The following is a 20,800-nucleotide window of genomic DNA, read 5'->3' as shown; positions in this document are numbered from 1 at the left end:
TAAATTCACACATTTCGCGAATGCTTGTTCTCGAAATCTTGCCTTTTAGGCTCCTCGAGACAGAAGCTTTCCGCAACCTGATGGCAGCGGAAAGCTTCGGTACTCGGTCCCCAGTCGCCCCTATTTCTCCTGGTTTGCCAACCCCGCATTTCTCAAGCACTTGTCCCACAACATTAGCCGTGCCCTCAACAATGCAGTTACTGGGAAAGTCCACCTAACCACGGACATGTGGACAAGTTCTTGTGGGCAAGGATAGTACATCTTGCTGACGGTACACTGGGTAAATATAAGTGAAGCCGGGACCCAGTCGGACCTTTGGACAGAACACGTCCTCCCAACGCCGAGGATTGCGGGCCATGGGTCATTCAGGGTTGCCCCCACATTCTACAGCTCCTGCACCTCCTCTTCAGCATCCATCTCCGAAATTACCACATCAGTCGCAAGCTGGAAGCACTGCAGCACTGCCTCGGCCAAGCGGCAACAGGCTGTGCTGAAGCTAATATGCTTAGGTGACAAACCACGCAACACTGAAGAGTTGTGGACAGCTCTGAAAGAGCAGGCAGATCTGTGGCTGACACCGCTGAACCTACAGCCAGGCATGGTCGTGGGTGACAATGGCCGGAACCTGGTGGTGGCGAGGCAAGCTCACACATGTACCATGCCTGGCCCATGTGCTTAACCTCATGGTTTAGCAGTTTCTCAAAACCTACCTGGATCTGTCGGATCTGCTTGTCAAAGTACGCCACCTGTGTGCCCATTGTAGAAAGTCAGCTACAGCTTCCGCCACTCTTGTGTGCTTCAGCAGCGTTTGCAGCTTCCAGCTCACCGACTGGTGTGTGATGTCCCCACGCATTGGAAGTCTATATTTCAGATGTTGAGAAGGATTTGTGAGCAGAAGAGGGCAAAACAAGGCCGTTGGTATTCAGGTCAGACTTCAAGCATAAAATCTCAGGAGTGGACATGGATGTCAGACATCTGTACCATCCTCCAAAACTTTGAGGACTCCACCAAGATGGTGAGCGGTGATGACGCCATAATTAGAGTCCCCATCCCGCTTCTCTGTCTTCTGAAAAGCTCTCTGCTCTCAATTAAAGAGGATGCATTGCAGGCGGAGCACGATGAGATGGAGCAAGGAACCATACAGGGTGATTACACACAGCCCAGCCTCATCTCATCCCAACGTGGATTGGGTGACTATGAGGAAGAGGAGGAGGAGGAAGAACAGGAGCTAGTTTCCTACACTATAAACGGTACTACCTGCACAACTGCCATACCGTCTGTTCAGCGTGGATGGCCTGAGGACAGGGAGGAGGAAGAAGAGGAGGATGAGGAGGAGAGCATGGTCAGTCGTCCTCTTGGTGAGGACATGGAAGTCTTGCAGTCTGGCACACATGGCTGAGTTTATGTTACGCTGCCTTTCCCGTGACACTCGCCTTCTCCAAATTTTGGGTGACAGTCATTACTGGTTGGTGACACTTCTAGACTCATGCTATAGAGAGAACTTTATGTCTCTTATTCCTTTGCAGGACAGGCCTAATAAAATGGGGCAGTACGAGAAGGCCCTTGTTGCGGAATTAGTGAAAAAATTCCCATCTGAAAACGCTGGCGGCAGAGGTCATAGTTCGTTGGACAACAAAGGAGTACAGGCGAGAGAGCCACAAATGCAATCCAGCCGAGGCAGGGGAACTCTGTCAAAGTTCTGGGACAGTTTTCTCAGACCCTCCCATTGCACAGGCCCTGAGGCGGGGGGTACTCTCACAAGGAGTGCAAAGTTTCGGAAGTTGGTGAGGTAGTATCTTGCTGACCGTACCAACGTCCTCCGTGATTCCTCTTTGCCTTATAATTATTGGGTATCTAAGCTGGACACGTGGAATGAACTGGCTCTCTACACCTTGGAGGTCCTGGCGTGCCCTGCCACTAGCGTTTTGTCACAGTGGGTTTTTAGTGCCGCCGGTGGAATTATAACCGATAGGTGCATTTGCTTGTCAACTGAAAATGCTGACTCTTCTAAAAATGAACAAGGGCTGGATTAGGCCAGATTTCGCAACACCACCGAATGATAGCAGCGTAACATAAACTCAAATACAGTGTATGTTTTTGGGGAGGTCTAACTCTATTCCCATGCACCTCTGTCTTCACACCCAGACATGGGTATACGCTTCCTCATTTTGTCTATTTGTTCTTGTCCTCCTCCTTCTCCGCATCCTCATCCTCCACCACCATATCACCACATGTAACACATCAACATATCTACGTCTCTTGCAAGGGACATTGGAGTTCCTCCAAATTTTTGGCAGCCGTTGCTTCACTGGATAGGCAAACACTATGGGAGACCCACTTCCTAATAATTAGAATATTGTTTTTAGAAGGCTCCCTGACCTTTATGTCTCTTGCAAGGGGCATTGGAGTTCCTCCAAATTTTTGGCAGCCCTTGCAGTCACTGCATGCGCAATAACAGTATAGGAGAGCCACTCGTTAATAATGGGAACAACAAAGCATAGCCGGCTGATGGCTCTTTAACAATAGCGAGGGCCAACTGCTGGCCCTTTAAGAATAGTAAGGGCCGCCTGATGGCCCTATAAAAATAGGCTTTGTGATTTTCAGAGTCCCTCCATCATAAATGAAACAGGATGTGTCTGATGATGTGTCACACACCACATGGCCAGATAAGGTTGTAAAATGTTAAGATGACATTTCCCGGTGAATGCATTTGTCTTAAAAAAATAATGTAAAAAAAAAACACAGTAGGATATTTCTTTAGTATAAAAACCGGAGTCGCCAATGTAACCTCAATGTAATCACATTGTTCAGCTCCTGCACCTCCTCCTCCAGCTCGGCCTCCATCTCCAAAAGACCACATCAGTCACAAGCTGAAAGCACTGCAGCACTGCCTTGGCCAAGCGGCAAGAGCCTGTGCTGAAGATGACATGCTAAATGCTTAGGTGACAAACCGCCCACCGCTGCAGTGTTGTTGAAAGCTGTAACACAGCAGCCTGATCTGTGGCTCTCACCGCTGAACATACAGCCAGGTATGGTCGTGTGTGACAATGGGCGGAACCTGGTGAAGGAGAAATGACAGCCGGAGTAGATACGGTTTCCCAAAAGTCAGTCCTTTCACTGAGCTAAAAAATATGGCTGTGGTGAAATACAACTCACCGACAAGCTGTGGACTGGCTCCGTACCGTCCCTGGCCACATTCACTTGTCCACGTGTTTGTGGTTAGGCGGTCCTTCCCAGTAAATGCACTGGGGAGGGCACAGGTAACGTTGTGGGACCGGTGCTTGTGGAAGACGGAGACAACAGCAGGAGAAATTGTGGTGGCTGGGGACCGAGTATGGACACTCGGCCGCCGCCAGGTTGTGGACAGCTTCCGCCTCCACGAGCCTAAAAGGCCACATTTCAAGTGCAAGCAGCTTTAGAGAACTTCCTGGGAGAAATCACAGCTGGAGTAGATACGGTTTCCCAAGTCCTTTTACCAAGCTAAAGAATATGGCTGAGGTGAAATACAACTCTCAGAAAAAAAGTTGTGGACTGACTCCGTACCGTCCCTGGCCACATTCACTTGACCACGTGTTCATGGTTAGGTGGTCTTCCCAGTAAGTAAACTGGGGAGGGCACAGCTAATGTTATGGGACCCGTGCTTGTGGAAGGCGGAGACGACACCGGGAGAAATAGTGGCGGCTGGGGACCGAGTATGGACACCCGGCCGCAGCCGAGATGAGGTTGTGGACAACTTCTGCCTCCACGAGCCGAAAAGGCCACATTTCAAGTGTAAGGAGCTGTCAAAAATTTGGCAGTATAGTTTTGCAGCCTGTGGGTGGGTGCATACTTGCGCTTGCATTCCAAGGAATGGGGTAGGGACAACTGAACGCTGCGCTGGGACAAGGACGTGGACGGTGATTGTTGCAAGTCTGCAACGACAGGTGCATGGCGGGATGCATCTTCACATGCGCCAAGGTTCACTTATGATGGGCACACTTTTAGGCAGTGACCTGGGAGTCAGAGATGCTTCCAGGGGTCTTCCCCATGCTGTTCCGATATCCTTTCAGCACTGTATGCATGTGTCTGATGATGTGTCACACACCACATGGCCAGATAAGGTTGTAAAATGTTAAAATGACATTTCCTGGTGAATACATTTGTCTTGGTTGAAAGCAATTCAAAAGTGCAAAAACGCATCAAAAACGCTACGTATGAACATATCCCAAGGTGTGGAGGAGCATTTTTGTTTTTGGTTATTTATTTTGCCTTATATACAAGTCATTACCCTGGAAAGGATGTTCTTTATCATATTTCCCAGGAAAATCCATTTTGGTTTCATTTTTGCATGTTTTATTGTGTGTCCGTAAAAGTGGCGTAATACTCTGACAACGTTGTTGACAGCAGTGACCTGGGAGTCAGAGATGCTTCCAGGGATCTTCTCCATGCTGTTCCCATATTATTTGAGCACTGTTCCTGTAGATTTGGGCAATTTTTAGGCCCTCTGCAGACCGCCGGGGGAGCCGCCGGAAAAATGCTCGCGTTTCACATAGACTTACATTGAGCTCGTTACTCGGACCGAGCATTCCAATTTGCTCGACCCGAGCAACGAACACCCCAGCATTTTAGTGCTCACTCATCACTAATGATCAGCTACATGCAGTGGGTACAGAAAGTATTTAGACCCCTTTAAATTTTTCACTCTTTGTTTCATTGCAGCCATTTGGTAAATTCTAAAAAGTTCATTTTTTTTCTCATTAAAGTACACTCTGCACCCTATCTTGACTGAAAAAGAACAGAAATGTAGACATTTTGGCAAATTTATAAAAAATAAAAACTGAAATATCACATGGTCATACTTATTGAGACCCTTTGCTCAGTATTGAGTAGAAGCACCCTTTTGAGCTAGTACAGCCATGAGTCTTCTTGGGAATGATGCAACAAGTTTTTCACACCTGGATTTGGGGATCCTCTGCCATTCTTCCTTGGAGATCCTCTCCAGTTCTGTCAGCTTGGATGGGGAACGTTGGTGGATAGCCATTTTCAGGTCTCTCCAGAGATGCTCAATTGGGTTTAGGTCAGGGCTCTGGGTGGGCCAATCAAGAATGGTCACAGAGTTGTTTTGAAGCCACTCCTTTGTTATTTTAGCTGTGTGCTTAGGATCATTGTCTTGTTGGAAGGTGAACCTTCGGCCAAGTCTGAGGTCCAGAGCACTCTGGAAGAGGTTTTCATCCAGGATATCTCTGTACTTGGCCGCATTCATGTTTCCTTCAATTGCAACCAGTCGTCCTGTCCCTGCAGCTGAAAAACATCCCAATAGCATGATGCTGTCACCACCATGTTTCACTCTTGGGATTGTGTTGGGCATGTGATGTACAGTGCCTGGTTTTCTCCACACATACCGCTTAGAATTATCACCAAAAAGTTCTATCTTCATCTCATCAGACCAGAGAATCTTATTTCTCATAGTCTGGGAGTCCTTCATGTGTTTTTGAGCAAACTCTATGCGGGCTTTCATATGTCTTACACTGAGGAGAGGCTTCTGTCGGGCCACTGTGCCATAAATGCCCGACTGGTGGAGGGCTGCAGTGATAATTGACTTTGTAAAACTTTCTCCTATGTCCCTCCTGCATCTCTGGAGCTCAGCCACAGTGATCTTGGGGTTCTTCTTTACCTCTCTCACCCAGGCTCTTCTCCCACGATTGCTCAGTTTGGCTGGACAGCCAGGTCTAGGAAGACTTCTGGTGGTCCCAAACTTCTTCCATTTAAGGATTATGGAGGCCACTGTGCTCTTAGGAACCTTGAGTAATGCAGAAATTCTTTTGTAACCTTGACCAGATCTGTGCCTTGCCACAATTCTGTCTCTGAGCTCCTTGGGCAGTTCCTTTGAGCTCATGATTTTCATTTGGTCTGACATGCACTGTGAGCTGTGAGGTCTTATATAGACAGGTGTGCGCCTTTCCAAATCAAGTCCTATCAGTTTAATTAAACACAGCTGGACTCCAATGAAGGAGTAGAACCATCTCAAGGAAGATCACAAGGAAATGGACAGCATGTGACTTAAATATGAGTGTCTGAGCAAAGGGTCTGAATACTTGACCATGTGATATCAGTTTTTCTTTTTTAACAAATTTGCAAAAATTTCTAAATTTTTTTTTTCAGTCAAGATGGGGTGCAGAGTGTACTTTAATGAGAAAAAAAATGAACTTCTTAGAATTTACCAAATGGCTGCAATGAAACAAAGAGTAAAAAATTTAAAGGGGTCTGAATAGTTTCCGTACCCACTGTATTTGCCAATTGGCATTCATTTTATAGCCTGTTTAAACAGGCAGACTGCATTTACTATGCAAACACATTGTTTTATGTACATAGATGGTCATTGTTCCCGGCAGCACTGGTCCTGTTTACACAGGATGATGTGCTGCCGAGGTCGATGATTTTCTTACAGCAAGCTAAAAGATTATTTTACCCAACGAGAAAACGTTTTTCTCATTCGTTGGGTGATTGACAGCCAGTTTGCAGTGCACGATTATTGATAATGAGTGTTTCAAAGGATCCCTTAGTGTTGTCCATAGGTACAGCCCTACTATGTCTTTACTATGTCTGTATCTTCCCAGTTCCCTTCTCCCACTTTTTCTATCAATATTCACTCATCCAATCATTTTTTTCTTCTGCTTTCTGTTGTATGTAATTTTCCTATACACCTCACCTACTCTTTAATTTCCTGCGGTTGTGCGGATTTTTTATTCATTTTTATTTTTTCCCAGCACCTTAGGATTGTTCTTTGTAAGAAATATTGTGATGCTCTGTATTTATAAGTAAATTATTTTTACATGTTATATATTATTATATTATTACATGTTTTACCGCTCATTCATTTATACATGAAATCAATTAATACCAAAATTTAAACAAAAAAGTAAATTTCTACTTTGTAAGTTAAAAATGCAGAATATTGTATGTTCGCTTATATAATGCTTCTCTACCCCCACAGGCTTGACTCCCCGTTTGCATACCTAGGAAACTTGACAAACCAAAGTAACATTTTGCCAAGGAAGCAAACAAATGAAACAAAGTAAGCGGCAGTAATTTACTTTTATTTTATCCAATAAAACTGCATATTAAAGTGTATACCATTTAAAAAAAAATTTGAGACATGTCAAAAGTTTTGATCGTTGGTTGTCTGGGTGCTGAGACTCCCACCAATTCTTAAAATGGAATGAAAAAAGCCTTTTGTTGCTTTCCTCCAACACTGAAGATGGGCTCAACAGGAAATCTATGGAGCCCCTCTTTAGTGTTGGAAGAGGACAGTCCTGGACACTTCTGATCCTTCGGTTTAGCCATCACTGGGGGTTACAAAGTTTGCAGTTTTCTATTATTTCTTTTATATCAATTCCTTACTTTTTTTTTTTTTGCAAAATCTCAGCTTGTAGTCATTGAATTGGACCTGTAATGGTTCCAACCACAGCTAGGGCTCGCTCACACATATTTTTTTCTCAGCTGTATTCACTCCAAAATCGGATAGGTGCAAGAAAAAAAATTGGATGCCATACGGACCATCAGAGTAGCAGCCGATTTTTACAGATACATTGCGATTCTGTAACATAGGAAACTGTAAATTATAATTATTAATAGCGCATGAGTAAAAAAATGAATTGTATACAGACAGTACACGGATGACAACTGAGAAAACTATTTTCCCACTTCTCAGCATGAAAATTGGACCGATTTTTTTAAGCTTATGTGACCCCAGCCTTAAAACGGAATCTGTCACCAGGTTTTACTATGTTTTCTGAGAGCAGCAAAATGTAGGGGCAGAGATCCTGATTCCAGCAATGTGTGAAAACTGGGCTGCTTGCTGAAGGTGTGATTAAAATCCTTGATTTCTTTGCAGCAGATCAAGCAGTTCACTGAATGCTGAGCTCGTTATAACCCCACCCACTCCACTGATTGCCAGCTTTCTGTGTATACTGTGCATAGGCAGAAATTTTCCAATCAGTGGTGTGGGCAGGGTTACACAGAGCAGGAAGACTAAATGGCACAAGACAACTAGTCCTCTAGTGATAATTTCCTGCTGATAAAACACCGATTTCATTGAAACAACAACAAGCAGCCCAGTAAGTGACACATCGCTGGAATCAGAGTCTCAGCCCCTACATCATGCTCTTAAATTAACATAGTAAAAACCTGCTGACAGATTCCCTTTAAAAATCTGTCTTAGTGAACAGAGAATCATGGAGGTGCATGGCTCATTATGGATTACTAAAATGGGCTATGCACAAAGAGATGTATGGACCGGCACCACCAATATCAGGAGGGTATACACCAAAACCCATGTAAAAAGGAGAAAATAATGGTGTATATAAAGCACCAGTAACACCAAAAAATAGAAGAAAATAATAATAATATGAAATGTCAGATAGTCTGCATGCTATAACAAGTGAATGTTAAAAACATTTAAAAAGCCCTAAAACCAAAGCAACAAGTTTTTTTTTGCACATGACCAGATGCCTAAAATGTAATATATAAAGGGATCAATACAATCTCCCTGGAAGCCACAATAAGGCTAGACACTATGTAATAAATGCAAGGGAATAGTCAAAGACAACCACAATAAAAAATTATATGAGAATGAATAGAAATGTATAACATGACTAAACAATACCAATAGATCACATAGAAAATTAAAGAATAAAGTGAATAGAATAAGTAAATACTAGATCAGAAATGAGTGTGTGACCTAAATGGTATAAACCCTAAAAAATAAAGGTAGGTAGAGAGTAACAGAAGCCCCACGCGGTACACCATCCACTATGGCTTCCTCAGGGGCTATGCACGTATATGGAAGCAAAAAAATAAACAAGATTATATACAATGGCCACTAGCAGAGATCTTACAAACTGTAAGAAATCGATATGCAATGAACACCAGAAAACTGCACCCAAGGGACAATCTCTTTTCAATAGAAGAGTCTCCACAAAATGAAACATTTTGTAGGGTTTCACAAGGGGTAAAGCAGGCAGAAAATGTTTAATGCTTCTGGGTTACTACTACATTGGAGGTCAGACACTACTTCATGTTCAATTAAATAAATAGGCTGTCTTTAAAAATGGAAAGTGCCAGGTCAACCCAATTAATGGGTATAGAAGAATCCCCTTTTACTTTCTCAGAATGCCCTAATAGGTTTTAAGAAAAAAATACTAGAACAATCCCTTTAAGGATTACAGCGGGCATATTACAAAATCACAAGAGTATTAGAAACCTTTGACCAGGACTTATTTATTACCCTAAGGAATAGAAGCTTGGCCATGTTGAAATCCAGCATACACAATCCTTCTTTCCCTCAACATCTGCTGTCGGAAAAGACCCCTATAAACAATAAATAATTTGAAGAACTATACAAAATGTGCTGTCGTTTAAGACTACTTTTAACTAAATCGCACGGCTAGTTTAGAGCTGACCATAATCATTGAATTAAAATAAACCAAACCTGATAATTCAGAGAGGAACAACTGATGATTTCATATTTTTGCGGCAGTCTTACATTCTTGTAGGGGCAATATTGGGCTTCTCATATACAGTCATGGCTGAAAGTGTTGGCATTTTTGAAATTGTTCCAGAAAATAAAGTATTTCTCCCAGAAAATTATTGCAATTACACATGTTTTGTTATACAAATTTATTTCCTTTGTGTGTATTGGAACAACACAAAAAAAAAAACAGGAAAAAAAGGTAAATTGGACATAATTTCACACAAAGCCCCAAATATGGGCAGGACAAAATTGTTGCCACCTTTTCAAAGATGTGGGTAAACAACTTTGTTTCAAGTATGTGATGCTCGTTCAAATTCACCTGTGGCAAGTAACAGGTGTGGGCAATATGAAAATCACACCTGAAACCAGTTAAAAAGGGGAGAAGTTGACTCAATCTTTGCATTTTGTGTGTGTGTGCCACACTAAGCATGCAGAACAGAAAGAGAAGAGAACTGTCTGAGGGCTTGAGAACCAAAATTGTTGAAACATATCAATTTCAAGGTTACAAGTCCATTTCCAGAGATCTTGATGTTACTTTGTCCACGGTGCGTAACGTAATTAAGAAGTTTACAACCCATGGTACTGTTGCTAATATCCCTGGATGTGGACGACAGAGAAAAATTGATGAAAGGTTACAACGCGGGATAGCCCGAATGGTGGATAAGAAGCCCCAATCAAGTTCCAAAGAAATTCAAGCTGTCCTGCAGACTCAGGGTGCATCAGTGTCAGCGTGAACTATCAGTCGACATTTGAATGAAATGAAACGCCATGGCAGGAGACCCAGGAGGACCCCACTGCTGACAGAGAGACATAAAAAAGCTAGACTGAAGTTTGCCAAAATGTACGTAAGCCAAAATCCTTCTGGGAAAGCGTCTTGTGAACAGATGAGACCAAGATAGAGCTTATTGGTAAAGCACATCATTCTACTGTTTACCGAAAGCGGAATGAGGCCTACAAAGAAAAGAACACAGTACCTGCGTGTCAAATATGGTGGAGGTTCAAAGATGTTTTGGGGTTGTTTTGCTGCCTCTGGCACTGGGTGCTTTGACTGTGTTAAAGGCATCATGAAATCTGAAGCTTACCAAAGGATTATGGATCACAATGTACAGTCCAGTGTGAGAAAGCTGGGTTTGTGTCCTAGGTCATGGGTCTTCCAGCAGGACAATGGCCCCAAACATACTTCAAGAAGCCCCCAGAAATGGATGGAAACAAAGTGCTTGAGAGTTCTGAAGTGTCGAGATCTAAATCCATTTGAACAGCTGTGGAGAGATCTTAAAATCTCTGTTGGGAGAAGACACCCTTCAAATATGAGAGACCTGGAGCAGTTTGCAAAAGAAGAGTGGTCCAAAATTCCAGTCAGTTAAGAGGTGTAAGAATCTTGTTGATTGTTATAGAATGCGATTGATTGCAGTTATTTAATTCCAAAGGGCATGCACAACCAAATATTAAAGTTGAGGGTGCCAACAATTTTGTTAGGACCATTTTTGTGGTTTTGTTTTGTTTGTTTTTTTTGCATTGTTCCAATACACACAAAGGAAATAAACATGTATAACAAAACATGCGGAATTGGAATAATTTTCTAGGAGAAATATTTGAGTTTCTAGAACAATTTCAAGGGTGCCAGCACTTTTGACCATGACTATATATTAAGTTTGGACAGGTGCACAGGTTTTAAACATTCTAGATCCTTTCTTCCTATTTTGACAATTTGTACTTCGCTCAATTAGTGTATATCTATGACTTCGTGATACAACTAATTCTCTGAGAAATTAGGAATTCTGAAGTATGCCATATGCAGTTGCAATCAAAATTATTCAAACCCTATTGCGGCCATCACACTTGTCCAATGGAAACTCTTAGATGAAGTTTAAAGAAGGCGATAACAGCACACAATCCCAAAAATATAAGTGAACTAGAGGTCATTGCTCATAAGGAATGCTGCCAGAAACTGGTAGCTGTTTATGTATCACATGTACTGCAGGTCATAACAGCCAGGAAGGCTCTACGTACTAAAGACACTTTTCATGATAGTGTTGAATAACACCGAGACTGTAGTAGTCAGTCAGAGTGGCACTTTGTGTTGGATTTGACCAATTTAAAGGAAAATTGCCAGCATAATTTCACACCCCAAACTATTTATTTTTACAAGTAGCTCTTTCAAAGACAAATCCAGCAATACCTTTACTTGGCCAGTCCATTCCCACGTTATTGAGAAGTCAGTGTTTGTATTGATATGCAAATGAGGCTGTAAATCTGAAGCCTCTGTCACTCCAGCTCTATTCCCCGCCCAGCATTGCCTCCCCTTTTTTGATTAACAGCTCTTTTACCTGAAGTCACAAAGAAGCGAGGTTGTCAGTCAAGCAGGAAGAGGCAGCGCTGGGCGGGGAATAGAGCTGGAGTGACAGAGGTTTCAGATCTATCAGAGCTCTTCAGGATCATTTGCATATAACAATTTATAATAATAATTTTTATTTATATAGTGCCAACATATTCCCGCAGCACTTTACAATTAAGCAGGGACATGTACAGACAATAAATTCAATACAATGTAAGACAGTTTAAACAGTTACATTAGGAGTGAGGTCCCTGCTTGGAAGCTTACAATATACAAGGAAATGGGAGGACACAATAGGTGAAAAGTGCTTGTTCTTTCAGGTCAGGCAAAAAAAATACAAATGCTGATTTCTAAGGAATGGGGAAACGGATTGTCTAGGTAAAGGTGTTGCGGGACTTGTCTTTCAAAGAGCTACATGCATATATAAATAATTAGAGGTGAAATCCTGCTGCCAGATTTCCTTTAAATTGTTCTTGTTTTAATGTTTGATCGCAAACATCAGAAAGTTTGAAAATTTTGCTAATAATCCTAATTTGCAATGGAGGTTGAATGACTTTCATTGCAATTGAATATACAAAATCTTGGTTGTTATATAGATTAAAATTGACATTTCTTCTTTTTAGTACGGAACTGACAATGGACTATGAAGAATTTTTTAAGCCAAGAACCCTCAAATGTAACCCGGAGCCAGATGCCTTTAACCCTTGCGAGGACATCATGGGCTACAATTTCCTTCGAGTGCTGATCTGGTTTATTAGTATACTTGCTATTGCAGGAAATGCTGTGGTTCTTTTAGTCCTGCTGACTAGTCATTACAAGCTCACCGTCCCTCGCTTTCTGATGTGCAATCTGTCGTTTGCAGACTTTTGCATGGGTATTTATCTACTGCTGATAGCATCGGTTGACTCCAAGACTAAAAGTCAGTACTATAACCATGCTATTGACTGGCAGACAGGGAGCGGCTGCAGTGCAGCTGGATTCTTCACGGTATTTGCCAGTGAGCTTTCGGTGTACACTCTGACTGTGATAACCCTTGAGAGATGGCATACGATAACCTATGCTATGCAACTTGACCGTAAGCTCCGGTTAAGACACGCAATTCTGATTATGCTCGGAGGCTGGATTTTTTCACTTCTCATTGCTCTTCTGCCTCTTGTTGGCGTAAGCAATTACATTAAAGTCAGCATATGCCTGCCCATGGACATAGAAACTCCTCTTTCACAGGCATACATCATCATCATATTGGTGCTCAATGTCATAGCCTTCATTATCATATGCGCCTGTTACATCAAAATCTACATTGCTGTCCAAAATCCTGAGTTCACGCCAACCAACAAAGATACCACAATAGCCAAGAAAATGGCGGTGCTCATCTTCACTGACTTTACATGCATGGCGCCAATTTCATTCTTCGCCATTTCTGCAGCCTTTAAAGTTCCACTTATTACCGTGACCAATTCCAAAATATTGCTGGTCTTGTTCTACCCTGTGAATTCCTGTGCTAACCCATTCCTATATGCAATCTTTACCAAAGCGTTCCGGAGAGATTTCTTTCTGCTCATGAGCAAGTTTGGTTGCTGCAAGACTCAAGCAGAACTTTACAGAGTCAGTAATTTCACAGCCTATACCTCCAACTGCAAGACCGACAGCGTATATACCGGACCAAAAAAGACATCAAGGGCTGATCTGCACCTTACCACCTTTGATTCCCAATACTTGAGCATAAAAGACAAACCGGCATGTATGGACACTTGAGTCTTCAACTCAATCCGTGGTACTTAATTAAACTGCACAAATCATTACGGAAAGGGAAATCATTCTGTAAATATGTACATCTATTTATGTATATACGAGGCTTCACTGGGCGGTTGATATTTTAATTGTTGTAAACAAGGAACAGTGCTGTGACAAAGAAAGGGTTAATAAAATGAAGAGGTTTTATCGAAACTGGCGACACCAGAATTTTTCTTGAACAAAAAAATTTGCTTTGAAAAGCAAAAAAAAAAATCTGGAAATCCGTGGCTATGAATGAAAATCTAATAGAAGGTATTTATATATTTTTTTGCAAGCAGCGCTTTAGTACTCAGTATACCTAACATTCAATGTTTGTCAGATTCATAACCATATGTAAGATAAATGACATACTAAAGGATCAGAACTGGCATTATTGAGGCTGATGTATGATCCGGATTGATATCTCCTCAGTGTACCTCCTCCTTGCTGAGATATCACACTGCTCAGTACATACTGCAGCTATCAGTCGTGCTTGATAGGCGGAGACTGAATACACTTGGACTCATGAGCTATCGCTGTTACCTTGGACGCTACATGCATCATATAACCAATCTGATTTTTGTTTATTTTGCAAGTAAGGGCTGACAGATCTATTATGCATGCAGTTTATACCGTGAAATCTGGCGTTTCCTGTGATTTAATATAAAAAAAAAATGGAAGTTTGTGGTCTGTATCTGCGCTGCAAACTGATGAAGTGACGTCAAATGCCAGAGATAATGTAAAAAAAGGTTTCTTTTATTTTTCTACTCATTTCGAATTGTAACCAACTTCTTCTTCAGGAAGAAAACCATATGGCCATGGCCGTCGTGTCCAAGAGGCCTTATTCTGACAAGAGAATAATGGAGTGACAGCTGCAGATGGTACTGAGCAGTACGAGGAGGGACGCACAGAAGCTTGCCAACCTGGAAAATGCTTATTTGAATATTAGTAAAGAAAACTTTCAAAAAGTATTATTCAGCCATTCTAAAAGGGATTTTTAAAAGTACGTCATCCTCATCACATCTAAGAGATCTAGTTAGTAATGAATGCAGTTTTTATTGTGAAATCTGGAGACAGATTATGGATGCGCACAAGTACAAAAAAAATCATATCTGACGAGTTGGTTTTTAAAGCGGTCTAACGCAATATCTGCTTCATTTTGGAAGCAGAAGACACTTCAGAATTAATTGAGCCTAATTCCAGGAGTAATCCACCTGAAAGACACATCATGTGCACATACACTGAAAAAATGCTTTAGTCTTGGGATATAGATGGCAGTGCTCCCCAACAGGTACAAAAGTGTGCTTGACTGGCAGGTTAGCTGTATGTGGGCACCACACACAGAAGGAAAGTGGCAGCAGCTGAGGAGCAGGGACTGGCAAGTACTAATGGTGTCTCGTGTAGACATCTCTGGATGCCTCATACATCAGTACAAACAGGTCTCGTCACCCACCAAGCACTCCAGAAAGCAGTATGTGAATTGCACAGGTGGCCTTCCAGATCAGTGACTCCACTGTAGTTTATGGGAGTTGTGAAACATTATCTATTGTAGGAGCCTGTGCATGCATAATTATTATTTATTTTTAGAGCACCATTCATTTCAATGTGCCCCTGCTGTGTATTGTGTAATGGCTGTGTCTGACCGTGCAGGAACATGGTCTGATCATACCACAGATCCTGAGCAGGGGAGGAACCAAGAAAAGCATAGACTTTGCGGATATTGCGGTACTCAATGCAGGAGATGATGAGGGCATGCACTAACATTTGTGTAGATTGAGGCTTGAGGAAGGGACAGATTCTGGAAATATTTTTGAGTTGGAGGCGGCAGGAAGTGGTGAGGGCTTGTATGGCTTGAAGGACAAGGCAGAGTCGAGGGTTACTCCAAGGCAACGGACTTCAGGTACAGGGGAAAGTGTGATAGCTAGATAGATCAGATAGGGGAGATGGAGGAAAGATGAATGCATGACCTCTTCCTCTTTAGGGCCTATTCAGTTTAACGAGGATTTAGAAGCAGATTTTACTGAAAATCCAAATTTAAAAAAATGCCTTAAATGTTCTTTGAATAGGCTTCCTACTAGTTTTACTGAGAAATGTTAAAAATAATGTGAAAAAAGCACTGTGTGCACTATAGGAGCTTTTCACATTAAAATCAGTTGGAAATTTATTCAAAGAGTATTTGACTTTTTTTTTATGGGGATTTAGGCGCAAAAGCGATTTCTAAATTCTCATCAAAAACCTGTGAACGTATCATTAAAGTGCAGATTGGTGGCGGTAAGAGTCCTGTAAGTAGAATTTATACCCATCATACATTTATTGTATATACTTTCGATATGCCATAAATGTCACAGAAGGTGATATCCCTATAATTTTTAGTATGGCGCCTTGATTGTTATACTGAACTAATGTGGACCTTGGACCACAAATAGGTTGTGCACACCTGCTGTACAGTATATAGTATATGCTCTCAAGTGATCCTAGGTTCAAAGTCCCTAAGGAGTCTAAAAAGTTAAAAAAAAAAAAAAGTGTTATAATTTTAACCCAAAGAAAAGTTTAAGTCACACTTTTTCCTATAAAAAAAACTTGGGTATGAAAGCGCAAAAAATAGAAAATTTCCTGGTCACTGGTCATGAAGGAGTTTAACGGAGTGGCATCAGAAAGTAACTGTCACCGACATCTGGTGAGAATTTCATGCAATAACACCTTTAGAAATATATTTATTTAGAAAATTGGTGACATGTTCAACTATTTCATCCATTGTATATATCTATAGTTATGTGCAAAATAATAGCAGTGTGTTTAAAAGAACTGGGAAGAAGCTCAATCCTCATAATAGCATGTATTTCCATATACACAAAGGCACTAAGAGCTGCACATTCAATTGCACCTGAAAGCCTGAACAAAATATCAAATTTTAAGTTGAAAAATGAAGAAAACAGAATAGGCTGCTCAAAAAAATAGCAGTGTCTGGATTTTCATTTACAAACTGGAATATTTACAGTATAAACTGAAATTTGCTTCAAGAATTCGCTTTTCTGTTAATCATTGAACTAATATTTAGTTATACATTTCCGATAACTGCTTTACATGTGTGTGGCATAGAGCCAACTAAATCTGACACCTGCGGACAAATATCCCAGCCCCAGCTGACTGCACTACATTCCACAGTTCTTTTGCATTCTTAAGTTTTGTATCAAAAACAGATTTTTTTGGATATCACTCCACAAATTCTCAATCGGATTAAGATCTGGGGATTGGGCTGGCCACTTTATAAAATCAATCTTGTTGGTCTGAAACCAGGATGTTGCCTGCTTGCTGTGTTTGCGGAGGTTGTCCTGCTGAAACACCCATTTCATAGGCATTTCTTCTTCAGCATGACTTCTTCCAGTATTTTGATATAGTCAAACTGGTCCATGGTGCCCGGTATGCGATAAATGGGCCCAACTATATAGTATGAGAAAGATGCCTAAACCATCATGCTTGCACCTCCATGTTTAACATTCTTCACAGTGTAGGGTGGTTTGAATTCAGAGTTTATGGGTCATCTCACAATCGGTCTTCGGTTGCGCCACTCCTCTTTAGGCCAGTCAATATGTTCTTTGGCAAACTGTAACAGTTTCAACACATCTTTTTTTCAGCAATGAAATGAGAGTTTCTTGCAAATAGTTTGGCTTCACGTAAACATCTTCTGAAGCTTGCAGGACTCACAGGTAACTGAAGATCTTCTTTGATCTCCCTGGAGCTGATCATTGGATGCTGCTTTACCATTCTTGTGATTCTATGATCTATGCGGATGGTAGTATTTATTTTCCTAACGTGTTTTGGGTTTTGTTTGCCATTTTAAAGCATTGGAAATATTTTTAGCTGAGCAGCCAATTATTTTCTGCACTTCTTTTATATATGTTTTCTCCTCTCCCATCAACTTCTTGATCAAAGTTCTTTCTCCTTTGGTACAATGTCTGGAACGACCCATTTTACTCACTGAGCAAGGGCTAAAACTAGTAGGGACATTTGCTGCCCTCTTCTTTAAATAAGGGCCATTAAATAAGGACCTGCTTCCTCACAGAATGAATGACCTCACTAATTGAACTAATTACTGCTATTAGAACACTCCCCCTTTCATTAAATGAGTCAATTACACCCACTTAGCAGCGTGCATGTCATGACTATTGCTTGCACATTACTCGCCTAGACCTAGTTATGATTTTTTTCCCATGTTGTATGATCTTTTCTGCCACAAACAGTAATAAACACATTAGTGATGTTAGACTGCTATTATTTTGCACATAACTGTATAATTATATATACACACTATAGGTATCTCTATATAGATCTCTCTCTCTCTCTCTCTCTCTCTCTCTCTCTCTCTCTCTCTCTCTCTCTCTCTCTCTCTCTATATATACACACATACATACACAAAACTAGCAGACACAGACAGAAGAGGGCTCCTGTGCAAAAACAGTATATGGGCCACTTCCAGTCCAATAGCTCATGATAATGCACAATTCAGCCTGCTTTGAAGGTAGAAATAGCCCCTCTTAGGGTATGTGCACACGATCAGTGTTCACTGTGGATTGAACGCAGCGCAAGTGTGCTGCTTCCAATCCGCAGTGACCAAATGTTACAGCATAGTGGATGGGATTTATACAAATCCCATGCCCACTATGCGTCTGCTGCTCACCAGCGGAAATTGACATGCGGTGCGTCTTTCCAGATCGGCTCCGAATCGTGTGGACGTAGCCTCACCTGTTGGGTTGCACCAATGATATGTCCGCCTCTATCTATACACAGTGTCAAGGCCGAAAGTGTTGGCACCCTTGAAATTGTTCAAGAAAATAAAGCATTTCTCCCAGAAAATGATTGCAATTACACATTTTGTTTTACATGTTTATTTCCTTTGTGTATTGGAACACAAAAAAAATGAGAAAAAAATGGCATATTGGACATAATTTCCCCAAAAAATAATGGGCTGGACAAAATTTTTGACACTTTTCCAAAATTGTGGGTAAACAATATTGTTTCAAGCATGTGATGCTCATTCAAACTGAGCTGTGGCAAGTAACAGGTGTGGGCAATATGAAAATCACACCTGAAACCAGATAAAAAGGGGAGAAGTTGACTCAATCTTTGCATTGTATGTGCCATACTAAGCATGGAGAACAGAACGTCGAGAACTGTCTGAGAACTTGAGAACCAAAATTGTTGAAAAATATCAACAATCTCACAGTTACAAGTCCATCTCCAGAGATCTTGATGTTCCTTCGTCCATGGTGCGCAACATAATCAAGAAGTTTACAACCCATGGCACTGTAGCTAATCTTCCTGGATGTGGACTGCATAGCAAAATTGATGAAAGGTTGAAAAGCAGGATAGTCCAGATGATAAGCAGCCCCAATCAAGTTCCAAAGAAATTCAAGCTATCCTACAGGCTCAGGAGGCATCAGTGTCAGCCTGAACTATCCGTCGACATTTGAGTGAAACGCTATGGCAGGAGACCCAGGAGGACCCTACTGCTGACAGAGAGACAGAAAAAAAGCTAGACTGCAGTTTGCCAAAATGTACATAAGCCAAAATCCTTCTGGGAAAGTATCTTGTGGACAGATGAGACCAAAATAGAACTGTTTGGTAAAGCACATCATTCTACGGTTTACTGAAAACAGGATGAAGCCTACAAGGAAAAGAACACAGTACCTACAGTCAAATATGGTGGAGGTTCAAAGATGTTTTGTGGTTGTGTTGCTGCCACTGGCACAAGGTGCCTTGACTGTGCAAGGCATTATGAAATCTGAAGATTACCAAAGGATTTTGGGTCACAATGTAGTGCCTAGTGTCACACAGCTGGGTGTGCATCTTAGGTCATGGGTCTTCCAGCAGGACAATGACCCCAAACATACTTCAAGAAGCATACAGAAATGGAAACAAAGCGCTGGAGAGATCTGAAGGGGCCAGCAATGAGTCCGGATCTCAATCCCATTGAACATCTGTGGAGAGATCTTAAAATTGATACTGGGACAAGGCACCCTTCAAATATGAGAGACCTGGAGCAGTTTGCAAAAGAAGAGTGGTCCAAAATTCCAGTTGAGAGGTTGTAAGGAGCTTGTTGATGGTTATAGGAAGTGATTGCAGTAATTTATTCCAAAGGGTGTGCAACTAAATATTAAGTTGAGGGTGCCAACAATTTTGACCTGCCCATTTTTGGGGTTTTGTGTGAAATTATGTGCAAATTGCCTTTTTTTCTGTGTTGTTCCAATACACAAAGGAAATAAACACATGTATAACAAAACGTGTAATTGCAATAAGTTTCTGGGGGAAATACTTCATTTTCTTGAACAATTTAACACTTTTGGCCATGACTGACCGGCTACAGCCCCAGCCAGGCCACAGCCCCAGGCACCGGCCCTGCAGCATCAGCGAGGGAACTGAGGGCCCTGCGATCCTGCTCCACCGCCTTCTTGCACCCAGGGTCCGCAGCATTCCTCCACTTCCCCCAGCTTCCTGAAGGACCCTGCCTCCTTTGACCCTCGCTCCACTGCCCCCCCCAGGTAAGATACCTATTCAGACTATAAGACGGACCCCCATCTTATAAAAAATATTTTTTTCCCATTTTCCACCCCAAAATTTGGGGTGCGTCTTATGGTCTGGTGCGTCTTATAGTCCGAAAAATAAGGTAAACATTCCCGATTTATTCTTAAATACATTTAACACAAAAATCTCTTTTAAACAAGTAATTTTCTGATACTGTACATTTCCTTTAAGAAATAGAAGTACAAAATCAGACATCCTGCCTAACTAGATGTGGGATGTCTGATGCCCGGACTTTTTAGTTTTGCAAAAAAGGCGATTCTACCATCCAAGCTTTTATTCATCTTATAGGAAACCTGTCACATAATTGATGCTGCCAAACCCATGAGCACAAGTCAGATCCTGGCTGCATGTTTACAGCCAGGTATATTTTTCTCTTCATAGTTTTAGAGGAAATATCCTTTAAAGATCCGGCTGGTGACCATAGCCGGAGACAAGGCTAGTCCTGTAGTCTATGGCAGTCTTTTTCCATCGCTGCTACAGGTGATTAACCAGTCTCTCAATATTGCAAACACATGTCAATCACCTTCAGAGTGTTTCAGACAAAAATATGCCTGGCTGCAATTGTGCAACCAGGATCTGAAACGTGCTACCTGTGGTTA

General features: G+C 41.7%; 1 protein-coding gene across 1 annotated transcript in view; it reads left to right on the top strand.

The window, feature by feature from the left end:
• The window catches only part of LHCGR (luteinizing hormone/choriogonadotropin receptor), a 364,204-nt gene extending 350,442 nt beyond the window's left edge, over nucleotides 1-13,762 (top strand). Inside the window, exons 10-11 of the mRNA XM_073672096.1 lie at nucleotides 6,974-7,054; nucleotides 12,470-13,762. Coding sequence (XP_073528197.1) covers nucleotides 6,974-7,054; nucleotides 12,470-13,601 — 1,213 coding nt within the window. The 3' untranslated portion in view covers nucleotides 13,602-13,762. The remainder of the gene's footprint in view (nucleotides 1-6,973; nucleotides 7,055-12,469) is intronic.
• Nucleotides 13,763-20,800: the final 7,038 nt, after the last annotated feature.

Source organism: Phyllobates terribilis, unplaced genomic scaffold, assembly GCF_046119375.1.
Source record: "Phyllobates terribilis strain yellow unplaced genomic scaffold, ASM4611937v1 Scaffold_3__8_contigs__length_932513732, whole genome shotgun sequence".
In the NCBI taxonomy this organism is placed as follows: domain Eukaryota; kingdom Metazoa; phylum Chordata; class Amphibia; order Anura; family Dendrobatidae; genus Phyllobates; species Phyllobates terribilis.
Note: the sequence above shows the minus strand (reverse complement) of the source record. Positions and strands in the feature narration are given on the sequence as shown.